The following is a 13,221-nucleotide window of genomic DNA, read 5'->3' as shown; positions in this document are numbered from 1 at the left end:
GATATTGCAAAGTTTGCTTTCTTCGTGTTGTTACTTGGAGTTGACCAGAGTAGTTATGTGTGGGAAACGTTTGCTGTTCCTCGAGCGCCTTGTAAGAGGGACGATGCCAGCTGCTTGCTGCTGCTGATCCGTTCGATGGGCAGTTCCAGCTGTATCAGGTGATGTCAAAACTCGTTGGAAGGCCTTCCATGTAATTGTCAGAGGACAATGATGGATCTATGCAGTAATTCCCTCATGTATGAAATACAGTTGATGACAGTGCTGTTGTCTAGAGACTCTGGTTTGACCCATTTAGGGGAGAATCTTTTAATTTGTTGGTGACATTTCCCACAGATTCACATGTGGAAAAACGTTGAAGCTTTATCACTCTGTTACGTAATTGTGACTTCATTAAATTGCTGTTTGAGCTAAAGGGTAAAATGAAAGGCACCTCCTCTAGCTTTTTTTTTTTCCATCATGTCCAGGTGTTCTCCAGAAGAAATTAAGGGGGAAAAAAAAAAAAGTAGAACTCTTGCAGAATAATCTCCTGCCAAAGAAAAGTTATTTGTATACTGCCTTCTCCCCTCAGATACCTGGATGGAGACAGAACCTTCAATGTAATTAGCTTTTTATGAGTTAACACTGTGGCTTCAGTGGAAAGGCTGCGGTGTTTCTAAGACAGAACACCAGACAGTTCTTAGGGAAGTTGATGACAGCTGTTGAGCTTATAATATTTTTAAAAGCTGGTCTGTTGCGTACGTCATAGCTAGACTTATCCGTGGCCACCTGCCTCAGAAAACTGCTGTCTTCAGTATCTTACTAGAAAACCAGCTGGCTTTCAAAAGATGTCCTGCTGGGGAAGTAGCAGCGATGTTTTGGTTACTTCAAGATTCTTTCTGCCTCTCTCTTACAACCAGGGCGCCCTTCCTTAGTAGTAGGATGGTACCCATTCATTTGTGGGTAGCAAAACCAGTGCAAGAGGATATTTGTGCTCTACCATTTTCAGTGCAAGGCAGCACAAGTGATAAATTGCAGAGTGCTCATCTGCCAGTGCAGCAGCATACCAGTTCTGCTCTGCAGGAAATCACACTTGGTTTCAGAAATAATGGCTATTTTAAGTTTTTTTTTTTAGATGTTAAGCTCTTTGTCTCATTAATGTTAATATAGTTAAATGTGCATGGCTTTTTTCTGTAAAAAGTTGAAAACCAAGAATAATCTGTAAATGGCTTATGATTTCCTCAGGGGTTTGGAGCATTGTCCGTTTGAAATGTAACACTGCTAGAAATCTTTAATTGCATACTAATCCTCAAAGGAAACACCGGTATCAGGATTACACTTGTTGGGCTTTTGTTCTTTATCAGTATTAATGTTATCATACACTGCCTGCTTTTGACAGTGGCAAAGCTAGCTGAATATCCTTGTGCCCTCAACAGCAGCACTAACACTGGGCAAGTTCTGCTCTGTTTAGGCCATTTTGTTTTGTAATTTTGAAGAGCGTGGATTCTTTTTTATTTTGCCCATTAGTTGCATGTAACTTTTTTCAAGCCATGAGTTCATTTCTAAAGCTTTAAGTTAGTAGATAATCTTAGGTGAATTCAGGTTAGTGCACCTCAGGTGCTCTGCACAGGCTGTATCTATGGAAATTGGAGGCGGATGAGGTCCAAGAAGTCACCTTAGTATTGAGCTGGAACATGTGGTTCTGGAAGGAGGTGTTCTCCTTCCATCTCTTCTGCCGCCTGTCTTGGTAATATGTTACTAAAAATTATTACTTGCCTAGCATCTTAGGTGTGAAATTGTAAAGAAAAAAAATAATGGTATTTACCAGCAGAGAAGTGAGATACGGGAAGACTTGAGAAATGAGTTCATATTTGCACAGCTGAATTAGTGTCAGACTGAAATTAGAAGCTCAGTGTCCTGATTTCCAAACCTGTTCTGGGGGCGTTCTTGCTGGAATGAAGTCACTGCTTTGAGTTTTCTGAACCTTGGCTTCCTAGGGGCTTCCTCACTTAGTGTGAGCTGTTGAGTAGTGTATGTTGTTCAGATTCTCTTATCTACCACAATTTGTTCTCTTATCTACAACAATTTATCTTATATCTTGATTTGTCTCAAGTTCTAACAGCTGATGAAGGTAGGAGACTGTTCATAACTGAAATAACATATAACTGGTGTTAATTTATCTGACATTAATATTATGTGGGTAGGTAATCTGGTTTAGTAGGTGCCACAGATAAAACTGCAGAGAGCTTTATCTCCTTAGCCAAATGCTCTTTAGAGAATATAAGGATCTTTGACAGACAGTGATAGATGTGGTGACCTGCTGGATTTCAAGCAGGTGACTTCATTCATCAGACTGTCACTCCATAAGCTAATTTGTGTCCCTTCTGCTTCCAGCTAAGCTTCCTTTTGATAACATCATTGCTATTGTCCATGTATCAGTTAACTTCTGCTACAGCTTCTGATCCCCACTTCAGGACCATCCCACATTTCACTTTTCTTCTGCTCTTTTCTCCTTCCCATTTTGAGAAATGTTGCATCAAACTAGACTGGCTTGGGAATGGTGAGAGTTAATACCTTGTCCCCTTTGCAAAATGTACGAGTAAGTTATTAGCAAAAATTGTTTTTTTCTTGATTATAAACTTTCTTTTTGGCAAGCAACATTAAGTAGGAGAGAATTGTGATCTCTTTTATCATGAAAATGCTTGGAGGCCTGTGAACAGTGGGACGCAGAGTCCAGCAGAGGTGAAAAAAAGTATTCGTGGAGGAAGAGTCAGCAGTGAAGAATGGGGAAGGATGTTGCTAAAGTTCCAGCCGGGGTTGGTATGCCTGTGATGTCAAGCTGAGTCAAAGGCAATCAGATCTCTCCCTTGTAGGAAAGCATTTGAGCAGGTCACCATGTTCTGTTATCTCTTCTTCCATCGTTGAAATTCAAGCACCATTTCATCATAACAGGAGTGTGCCCGTCAGTGGTATTGCTCTTCAAACAGCTTCAATAAATTTCATGGATTTTTCTTTTTTGGTGGGTGCTCCAGGTAGCATTTGGTATACTTGTGAGGTTTTCTGCTTGTTTGTTTTTCTTTTGTTTCCACTGTCATGTTATATTAGGGGAGTGAAATGTGCATGCAACTTCCCATCTTTTCTACAGTCACATGTAAATAGGAGTGAAATTTAAATACACTAGGGAAGTCTGTTAGCAATTTCCTTTCCCTTTTCTGTCCCTTCATTACATTCACTGCTGCTACAGGACTGTCATTGCACTGGTACAAAATGCAGGCTCAGTCCTCTCAGGAGAACCTGACTTCCACTGCCTTAATTACAAAAGGTAGGAAGCTCAGTCTTAATTTTTGCATATATTCCATGTACGTGTGTCTGTAAGTGTGTATATATGTCTTGTATATCTATGTGTATATATGTGCATGTGTATATAAATCTTATTTATATGCATATAAATAGGAGAGAGGGGTTTGGATTCTTTTTTCTGCACAGCAAAAGTGCTGGATGTCCTCAGTCATGGGGTTAACTTGGCACACAAAGGATTGCAGAAGGTGGTTGTTAGAACAACTTTCAAGAGTACATGGTGTACTGCATTCATCCGCTGGCACTGCTCCCACAAATAGCATCGATTTGCAGCTTGTCTGGTTGCTTTTCCCACTCATTCATTGCTTCCAGCAGTGTCTCCTCCTTTGTCCTTTTCAGATACAAGTGAGTTAACGTTTTAGATCCTTCCTAACTGATGGCTAGAGGAAACATGTTTGAGATGAACACCATGTGTTTGCTGCTTCACGTGCAAATCAGCTCAGGAAGGGCCTTGAGAGCAGCTTGTTTAAACCAGAAAAAAAAACTAAGATCCACGTAGCGTTTGGTTGCCCTTCATGTAACATTTATTATGTTGCATCACTGTCTTCGGTCACAGCAGCCTCGTCTCCTGTCCTAGCCCGGCGAAAGTACCACTGTGACAATCCACGTGTGCGTGGCTTTTGTCTGCCTGCGCTGCTCCGCTGCGTTGGGCTGGCTTTGGAGATGGGAGCGTGCTGCTGGTACCTGTGCATCTGGTTTGGTTTTTCCCCGTTCCTTGAGCATCCGAAACTATCAGCAGGTGTCAGTGTTGATATTTCTTCTTAGGCCTCCGCCAGTGCATCTACACTTCCTTGGGTAGTCTGTTAGTCCCTGTGCCTTGTCTCCTGGTGTCTTGCGGCAGCCCTCCCCTTTCTTCAGGTGCTGCTGTTCCTTTTGCCAGGCGCGGTCAGGGCACGGGGTGGGCGCTGTGTGAGCAGTGAGAGGTGCAGGTTTGGCACATGGGAGCTGTCTGCCTTTCCAGCCGGGAGTCCCTGGGGGCTGTGCCGGGAAGCATCTGGCTGCAGTGCTGCACCACTGCCCACAACAGCCCGTTTCCTCCGCTGGTGATGAGGTTACGTGCATCGTGAAGAGAAGAAAACGCCTCATAACTATTTTGGCTGTTACCAGAGTTCTTGCCCTTGTTTTGTTAGGTGCAGTGCTGCTTTCTTCAAAACACGGGTGGATTTGTCCTGTCCCTTCTCCCCAGCTTCTGTTCTGTAAGAGTGTGCTTGTTTGTGGGCTGCTAACCCTTGCCAAAGTGTCTTGAGCGGGCATGAAAACTGTAAAGCTTACAAATACCAGGCTCACGGGCAGGCAGTGATTGGGGAGTTCACGAATGGGGGTTTGGACAATGAAGATTTTAAGTTGCTTAACTTAATCTTTGGGCTCCTAACCTTGCCAGGGTGTTGTTAGACCTGAGCCTCACGTTTCTGCGGCTGCTGCTGGCTCCTGCTGTGTTGGGCCCGGAGGGTGGCAGTGCAGGGGTGGTGCTCCTCCTGTGCTGGGATGACTGCTGCTTTTTATGAGCTCATAGCAAGGAAAAGATTGCTATGAGAGGAAGAAGTATGATATGTAAGAGAATAAAATATTCTTGGGGTAGGATAGTAGCAATGAAGGAGGAGAAACTGCAACCAGTGTATTATAAACACGGAGGGGAGGGAATGCACAGAAGAGCCACAAGTGTGTAAATTTGCTGCAGGTGGAAGGTCTGGGAGAATGGGCTGGTGAATATAAACACTATCCTGTGGACTTGCGTCACTAATTCAGGCTGGACCCGTGTACTAGCATGCTGGACAGATTTAGAAACTCACGTGGAAAAATAATATAGGCAAGAAATTGTATTTTGAAACTATTTGCATTTTACTGTTTGATTATTGGAGAAGTTGCCCAATAACTTGTTAGAATGAGGCTGAATTTGTTTGGAGAAGTGATATCTTCTATTGGGCCAGCAGATGGATTAACATAAAACAGCCCCAGTGTTGGTGAAGTCCGTCTTGGCATCTCCGAGATGCTCAAGGCTAAGCGTGGGGAATAGCTGTGCGTCTTCTGTTGGCACTATTCACACACTTAGGCAAATATTCAAAGTGGTTTGTTGGATGTAGCACAAAAAGGAATTTGGAGTAATTAGACCAACCTGCAGAAGACGATGCTGCTTGCTGGTTTTTACTTTCCAACTGTAATTTGGAGAGCTGTAAGAAGAGCTGTCAGGAGTGAGTGTTGAAAATAAAGTCAAAAGAGGTCATAAGAATATAAATTGCTTTCTCCCCTTGTTTTAAAGAATTTTTAACGCTTTTTCTTTGTAAGGAACTTGTAAACTTGGGTTGTGAATCATGGGCATTGTACGTGATGTTTTTGTCGCTTTTTAATACTGAATTAGGAGAAGATGAGAAAAACCTGTCAGAATTAACTGAACGAAATGGTAAAAAGAGCATAGGTCTATTTATAGGTTTTGTTTTCTTTCCTTTTTTTTTTTTAATGATAGAAACAACAGAACTGCATTAGTGAAGGGGGGACAACCACCTATGGTAAAACTTGTGATCAGTTACAAGAACCACAGAGTATATAACACTCAATTTACATCTGCTCCTTGATGCAAATTGTTAATAGCACTTGAAGCACTGCTTCAAGCAGCTCTTGAAGGAAATGGAAGTAAAGACAATGATGTACGGACAGATTTGTGAGGATGTGATGGAGGTAGAAGAGAGAAGAGATGTTGATATTTGCTGTAAACGAGGAGGCAAAGGGTAGACCTTGGAGACAGGTGAGCAATGAACAGAACATTTAACGTTTTTGCATAACTGCTAAAATCAGGCAAACTGGTTTCAAAGAGACTGATTTCAAAGCAGAAATAGCACTACCGTGGGTTTGCTGAGTTTACAACATTAAATAATAAGCAGAGGAAAGAATAGCTGGTCCTGATAGCGCAGAAGAGATGGCAGGCTGCAGCCTTCAGTGAACTCCAGAAAAACTAGAGGATTGTTTGAGGGAGAGAGGAAGTACGTGGGTGAATTAAAAATTAAAAGGCAAAGTAAACCCAACACCAGTGAAGGGAAGAACTTGTTCAGAGACTTGTCACTCAGGAGGAAGAATGCATGTTAGGAGAGAAGAACCAGAGGACTGACAGATGTACTATTTGTTTCAAGCAAAATATATCGTGTTGACTTGAATTTGAAAAGAGGTGGGAAAGAGATTTCTGATTCTTTCTTACAGTGGAACAAATGTAGCTGTGTTCATGTTGGAAAGGGGAAATGATGATTTTGGTAGTTTAGGAAGAAGCTGAAAGGGAGCCTTGGGTGGTAGATATACCTACTCACAAGTATAAAAATTACAATATTTCCTCCTCCTCTTTAGGGTCAGACTGAAAAAGATTTGGAAAATAATTAATACTGCTATTTATTTATTTGAAATGTTCATCAGTGTTATGTTGGTGTTGGTTGATTCCTGCAGCTGTGTTGGGTGATCTTGGTATTAAACTTGTTTTTTCTAACTAAAGAAATACTCTTATGAGGTTGCTCTGCTGATCTCAGGTGATTTTATTCATATTAAAGTTTAAGCTAAATCTCTAATTCTTTTATTACTTACAAACCTGAAAAAATAAGTAAGCTTGTTTAAAATGTTCATTGAACAGATGAGCCAGAAGAGTTTGAATGTGCTCTGAGGTTGAAAGGATTTTAAGTAAGTACATGTTGCTCGGAGCTTGTTTTTCTAAAGAAAAAAACCCCACAAAACTACACCTCTTGAATAAATAACATCTCAAACAATTTCTTAATAAAGAAGAAAAGTATTATTGACTAGGGACAGCCTATGACTGTATGGTTAGAACGTGTCTGTCTCCAAAAAAGGGGGAATAGCCAAATGCTGATTTGATGAGGCATGTGCAGAGATTCCCATGTGCAGAGAACTTTGAACTGGTGCAACAAAGGCTTTTTAACCACAGGATGTGAAGAGAGGAGACAGAGAATGTAGTGAAGGTTCAGAATAATCCTACAGATGGTCTGAATGTTGAATGAGAGCTCTTTATCTTCTGGTGAAGAAGAGTTATTATATGAATAGTCTGGGAAAACTAATAAAAATAGATGCTGGTAATGCAGATGATGATATCCAAGGGGAAAGCAAAATTTGAATTTCTTGCTGTAGTGCCTGGGACCCAGATGTTTCCATGCTGCAATACTGGCATGTATTTGCATGAGAATATTAAAGCTGATGGCAAGATTTATATTGTATGTGTGGGCAAGAGTAGTGCAAGATCCATTTTCTGTAGTCAGGTGGGAATTGCATTCAACAAATCTGCTGCATTTGCAGGGGTGCATAGCACTGGTGTTGCAAATACCACTTGCTCTGGAGATTTAAATGGCTCCTTGAAAAGGAGGCTTGAAAAATGTCTCCATCTCCCTTTTGTTCTGCCTGTGGACAAGTTACAATTGAAACAGACAAAGTCACGGTTTGGAGAAAAAAATCCCCGAGGCTTTGTTTTAAAATTTAATTCCCTTTCAGAAAAGATTAGATTTGTAAAAAGACTTGTGACCTGTTTGGAGCATGGTTAATTTTATGCACTTTTATATAACGAAAATAATGGAAAAGGATATTAGACAGTTCGAGTGTTTTTCTTTATATAAATTGAACTTGGGTGATGACTGCTCGAGAAGACAGGGTTTTATTTTAACAATTACAGTTCTTAATCTACTTTCAGGATAAGGAAGCTAAATGGCAGAGCCAAAAACTGTGATCAAAAACTTGTAGTAGGGGGCAGAGATAAACAGAAGACATTACCCAACCATCTGGGGAAGCTGAAGGGGACCTGTAAATGTGTGTACAACGATGGCTTGACATTCCCTCCCACCTTGTGATCTGTGTAACTGGTTTAAAATGTCATTACATGATAAAGCATCCCTGGCGTCGGAACAAAAACCAAAGGCTAGGTCATGCAAAAATGGAGCTACTTCAAATTTACTTGTGCATTTTTTCATGCACGACACAACTTTTGTTGATATAAGCTCTTCTTTACGAGCTATTTTAGGGAGTTAATATTAGCAGGCTGTGATCTCAGCTTTCTAGACTAATTGCAAGTTTCTGAGATCTGAATGTTCTGGCTGTCTGAACTGTCCATTTTGTGCACATGTAGTCTTCCAAGACAGCACTCTCGTTGTAAGGGGGGTCATGGAGTCGTGTGTTTTAAATCAATCTTCTTGTAGTGCAGGCAGAAGTGCATGCCTGGCAGAGCTTAGCCAATGTGCAGTGTATTATATACATTATAGTAACTTCGTGTGTCTGAGCCCGTACTTCAGTAAAGAAGGCATTATTTCTGTTGGAATTTGCTGTTAACATAAGCTTTCAAACGAAATCTGTAAAAAATAATTGCAAACTGATGCATTATTTGTTTCCTTTTCTGCTGGACAACTTAAAGTGACACTTAAAAAGTGCCCATGAACTGCAGCCAGAGCGAGGATTTTTTTGTTGTTTGTGTATTAACCTCAGTAATTACGGCTGCTACAGCGGCCACCATTTTTCTCTGAATGCATGATGTATGGATATTAAACCCGGTAAACATTGCCTAGTGCTAAAACTTGCAAAACTGTGCACCAGGCTGTTACTAAGCAATTAAATGTTGGAGCTCACGCCTGAGCTCCGAGTGACGCCATCTCGCCTAGCAGGCTATCTCATTAAGCATGTGAAAATATTTCACCAGGGAATTTGATTTCTGCATTTCAAAACAAAATAGGAGCTGGTGATGGGCTCAGGGTTCTGCGGATGGTACAGCAGGGGATTCAGCACACAGCTGCATTTCGCGGAGCAGGGCTTTACAGCCCTTTTTTATTTATGTTGTGTCAGTTCTCCCTGTAAAGGAAAATATCTCTGTATTAATTTTCATCGCATGATCATTTTCTTCTTTAAACTTCTATTTTCAATAAATTAAATGTTTCTAAATTAAATAATTGGGCACTATATTCAGGCTGTTGCATACTCATTTTTGTTTACGTAGCACAGATACTCATGCCTGTGTATAAAAACTTGGGGAAAAATGAAGCTCCGGTCTGGCTAAAATGTGCTGATTTGCTCCTCTTCCCTTTTAATGTTTAGAAAGCCTTGGTTTTTGCAATTTTTTTCTGGTATTCAGCTTCTGAGAGTAAAAACTAAAGTATTTCAGGGTTGCATGGGGTGGGGGGAGGAAGGAAAGGAAAAGCAATAGAGAAGTGAGTTTTCTTCTTTCTCTTAGATGGCTTTTTTTTTTTTCACTTAAAAATGAAGGATTGAAAGATACAGCAAAAGCATATAACTTCTGTTGTGATAATTGAGTTCATTGTGTCCCCCTGGTTGCTCTTCTAGCAAGCCTTAAAAATAGTTCTGCTTGCTGCAGAGATTCACTGTGTGTAAGAACTTGCAGAAGCTCAAACAAAACTACTTTAATACTGTCTGTCTTTTGGTGCTATGGATTCCGGTCTGTGGAAAAACTGAAGCTGTCAGATAGCAGAATGTGCATCTGCGAGATTTGGATTGAATAGATACTGATACTTGCTGCAGACAAATGTGCCTTCAGTAAGCTGGCTCTAAGGGCTCTTGGGGGCAAAAATAATGTTCTGTTTTGAATGTATGTCAGCAAAAAGTATGATTGTCCAATCCTTGGGAATTGTTCGGTTTCTTCACCCTGACGTGCTATTTTTACGACATGTTGATTATCTTTAATGTTTTGGCTGTGTTATTTCAGGTAGAGGCATTAACCCATCAACCTAGAGCCACAACAGTTCATGCAGTCAGAGATTCAGAACTTGCCAAACTCCCAGAGGGAGCACTGACATCTATCAAACGCAAATTCCCCCAGGTAAGAAAATTAAAACTCTTTTCTATCCGCATTAAATGATATCTTAGAAGCTAAAACTCTCCATTAAGCACCAAGTCCTTTGGGTTTTTTTGTATGATTGATGCATACAGAGAAAACATTTTGTTCTCTGTGCCTATCTGATCTGATCTATACCAGGCTTTTAGCAGCTTCTCTTTATCTTCTAATCAATGTTGGCATGTTTTGTGTTAGGGCTGTTCTGTATATCTGGAAAAAGTTCACACTAAATGCAGGACATGCGTATTTAGTAAAGTGGAAATCTCTTAGTGGTATTGATAATAAATGGCAGTCTGATTTCTAAAATCACTTTAAAATGTTGTTATTCACTTGTCCTACTCACTAGGACTCAAAGTCAAGGCTTGATTGTATGTACCTTTATTTCCAGACTTGGGAGTTGGTTTTCTTCTTCTTTGCATTCTGTGCTGTCCATCTTGATTCTGCAACTGCCATATTTTTATGTGTCCTGAAGATTATGATTGCTCCCTTGAATCCATCAAATCATCCATCTTCTTTAATTCACTTGACATTATACCTCTCTCCTGCAAATCTAAGAGTTACGGACTTGAAATTTAATTCTTTTTGTCCCTAAGTGCATCAGAGACATTATACTAAGCACTAAATCGTGTTGCTAGCATTAAAGATGATTCTTTAATGCTGTTGCTTCAAATTATTTCTGATTTTTTTTGCTCTGTTTAAAACATGTGCTTATTTTACCAGATTTCTTAAAAAGCTGCCAAAGTGACAAACCTGATTAAAATATTCAATTTTTGCTTTTCGAAGACCATAATAACATTTTTGAGATTTTGGTAACTGTAAAATAGAAATGTGTTCATGATTTCTCACATTACAAAAACTGTGGCGGTTTTGTCTGTGTTACTGCAATGATGAAATTCTCCTAGCAGTAAGTGTGCAGAAGGGATGCACGTCAAGGGAAAATAATCTTCCTGGCTTCCCTGTAAGCATAATTTTTTGCTAAAATGTTTTTGAACTTCTGCTATGGGTTATTAAGGCATTTCTGTTCTCTGAATCTCTCCTGAATACTCCTCTGATTCTATTCTTCTCTATTTAACATAAGAGATTTCTTGCCCAGGTTTATGTACTGTTAGCAATATAGAACTTCTTGTACAAAACTAGCCATAAACTGGGCGACGATGGCGTGCTGTCTTGAGTTGCCCTTCTCGTTATCGCTCCTTGCTGACTGAACGGGAAGCGAGGAAATGAGCCAGGTGGAATTCTCAAACCACCTTTCTCCTCACACTGGATGATTTTAAGTGTTACCAGTAGACATTTAAACCATAAATTACTAGTAAGCACTAAACATTTAACACTTAATAGTGTCTTGAATGCTAATCTGCATGAAGGCTGTGTTCCAATTCTGCATTTTTGTCTCCGGCAATAATTAATGTCTCTTTTTCACTCTTCCCTATTTTATCAATGGGCAGAATCGTTTTTCCCTGGAGGGCACTCTATGTAGAGGTGTGAATCTTTGTGATGGAAGTTGAACTTAAGTGCTACGTCTATAGTATAATTTAAGCACTTATTTATAATAGAATTCAAATAATCTTCCCACATCTAAAGAACACGTTCGGTCAGCCGCGAGCTGCTGACCTTTCTGAGGATGGAGTTAGTTTTCTTTAGACTTGCATATAATTTGGCTAATCGTTCGTAATGAAATATAATGCTAAAGTAGGTTTTAATGAAAAGTTCTCTCAAAAAGGCCGTTAGAGAAACATATTCTTAATTGCTGCTATTTGAGATCTCCAAATTCGAAGATAAATATTTAACTAGTATCAAAACTGAGAATTTGTTTTCATTATAGGGTGATTTTAAGAACAAACATTAGAAGTAGAAAGGAGTGTAAGAGACTTTAAATAGGGGATTTGTGCAGTTAGTGCCTTCAGACTGTCTTAGGAATGTAAGATAAAATATTTATTTATATGAACTCAGAGTTCTTGTCGTCTTTTTTTGTCTGTTAAATCCACTAGACAAAAGAGAGGAAGGAGAGAAGTGAGAGAACTCAAGTGATAGAGGAAAACAATTGGGTAGAAAGTTTGAAATCAAATAAAGTACAAAGTCAAGTGTGAAGTTCAGGGCGTTAAAGTGGAGAGAAATCTTCAAGCTGTTGACTAATAAATTGCATGCAGAGAAGGGACTGGACAGCAGTTTCCTAGAAAAGGAATGATGGAGATCGAAAGCTGAACACGCCTTAACAATGTCATGCAGTTGTGGAAAATAAAAGTGTTATTAAAATGCTTTTGAGTGAAGAAATCTTTGCATTCCTGATGGTTGAAAAGCTTCAGTATCAGCCTGCAGCAGCATGCTTGAAGGAAGAGGCAGGTCACCTGAAGAGAAGCAAGAGGACAAAAAGATGGCTGACTGGTGTTTAGAAATATTAACCTATAAAAGCAAAACGATTGAATGGTTAAGGGAAGAAAAAATAGCTATTTTCAAGTGTATAAAGCTATCTTCTGAAAGAAAGGGCGTGAATTACTCACCATATTGAGACAGAGCAAGTGGTAGTGTACTGAAATTGCAGGAGTTGACTATTAAGGAAAGGGTGATTGTGCTCCCTGGAAAGGCTAAAAGATTTGTATAATATCCTAACAAATCCTTTTGTTTGAGGTGGTGTTCAGTGCTGAGCAGAGGGACAGGCTAACAAACTCTGTCCTATTTTCTCTCCTGCCGTTCTAGTAGAGTTATTTATACACAGGATTTATGATGTTTTCCCTATCCAACCAGAAGTAATAAAGTAATGACCAGATAGCAGGTGCAATAGTTTTGAAATAATTGACTAGGTAGCAAGAGCTAGCTTGTGATTGAGCAGTGGGATATGAAGGATTTCCCTCTTAGTCCTCTGCAAATCAGGAAACTGTACTGCAGAGGAGGAAAAAGCAAACAAACTGTCTCTGTCCAACATAGGCACAGCTGACTGACTGATGAGATTAAGTTCACCTGGGTCGTGCTTGGGGGGATAGAGATGAAACAGTGGTGCTTGTCCCCTGAGCCATGGGAAATGCTCCCTTAGTTCAGAGGAGAGCTGCTTTTGTTTTGGTGCTCTTGGCAGCCTCCAAAGA

At 40.0% G+C, this 13,221-nt stretch overlaps 1 protein-coding gene across 4 annotated transcripts in view; it reads left to right on the top strand.

Annotated features, from left to right (window-relative positions):
• The window catches only part of PNPLA7 (patatin like phospholipase domain containing 7), a 129,398-nt gene that overhangs the window by 43,409 nt on the left and 72,768 nt on the right, over window positions 1-13,221 (top strand). For all 4 annotated transcript variants that reach the window (XM_048056282.2, XM_066980521.1, XM_048056286.2 and 1 more), the window contains one exon: window positions 10,016-10,129. In XM_048056282.2, coding sequence (XP_047912239.2) covers window positions 10,016-10,129 — 114 coding nt within the window. The remainder of the gene's footprint in view (window positions 1-10,015; window positions 10,130-13,221) is intronic.

Source organism: Anser cygnoides, chromosome 20, assembly GCF_040182565.1.
Source record: "Anser cygnoides isolate HZ-2024a breed goose chromosome 20, Taihu_goose_T2T_genome, whole genome shotgun sequence".
NCBI lineage: Eukaryota > Metazoa > Chordata > Aves > Anseriformes > Anatidae > Anser > Anser cygnoides.
The sequence above is the reverse complement of the archived record's forward strand: the minus strand, read 5'-3'. Positions and strand labels throughout refer to the sequence as shown.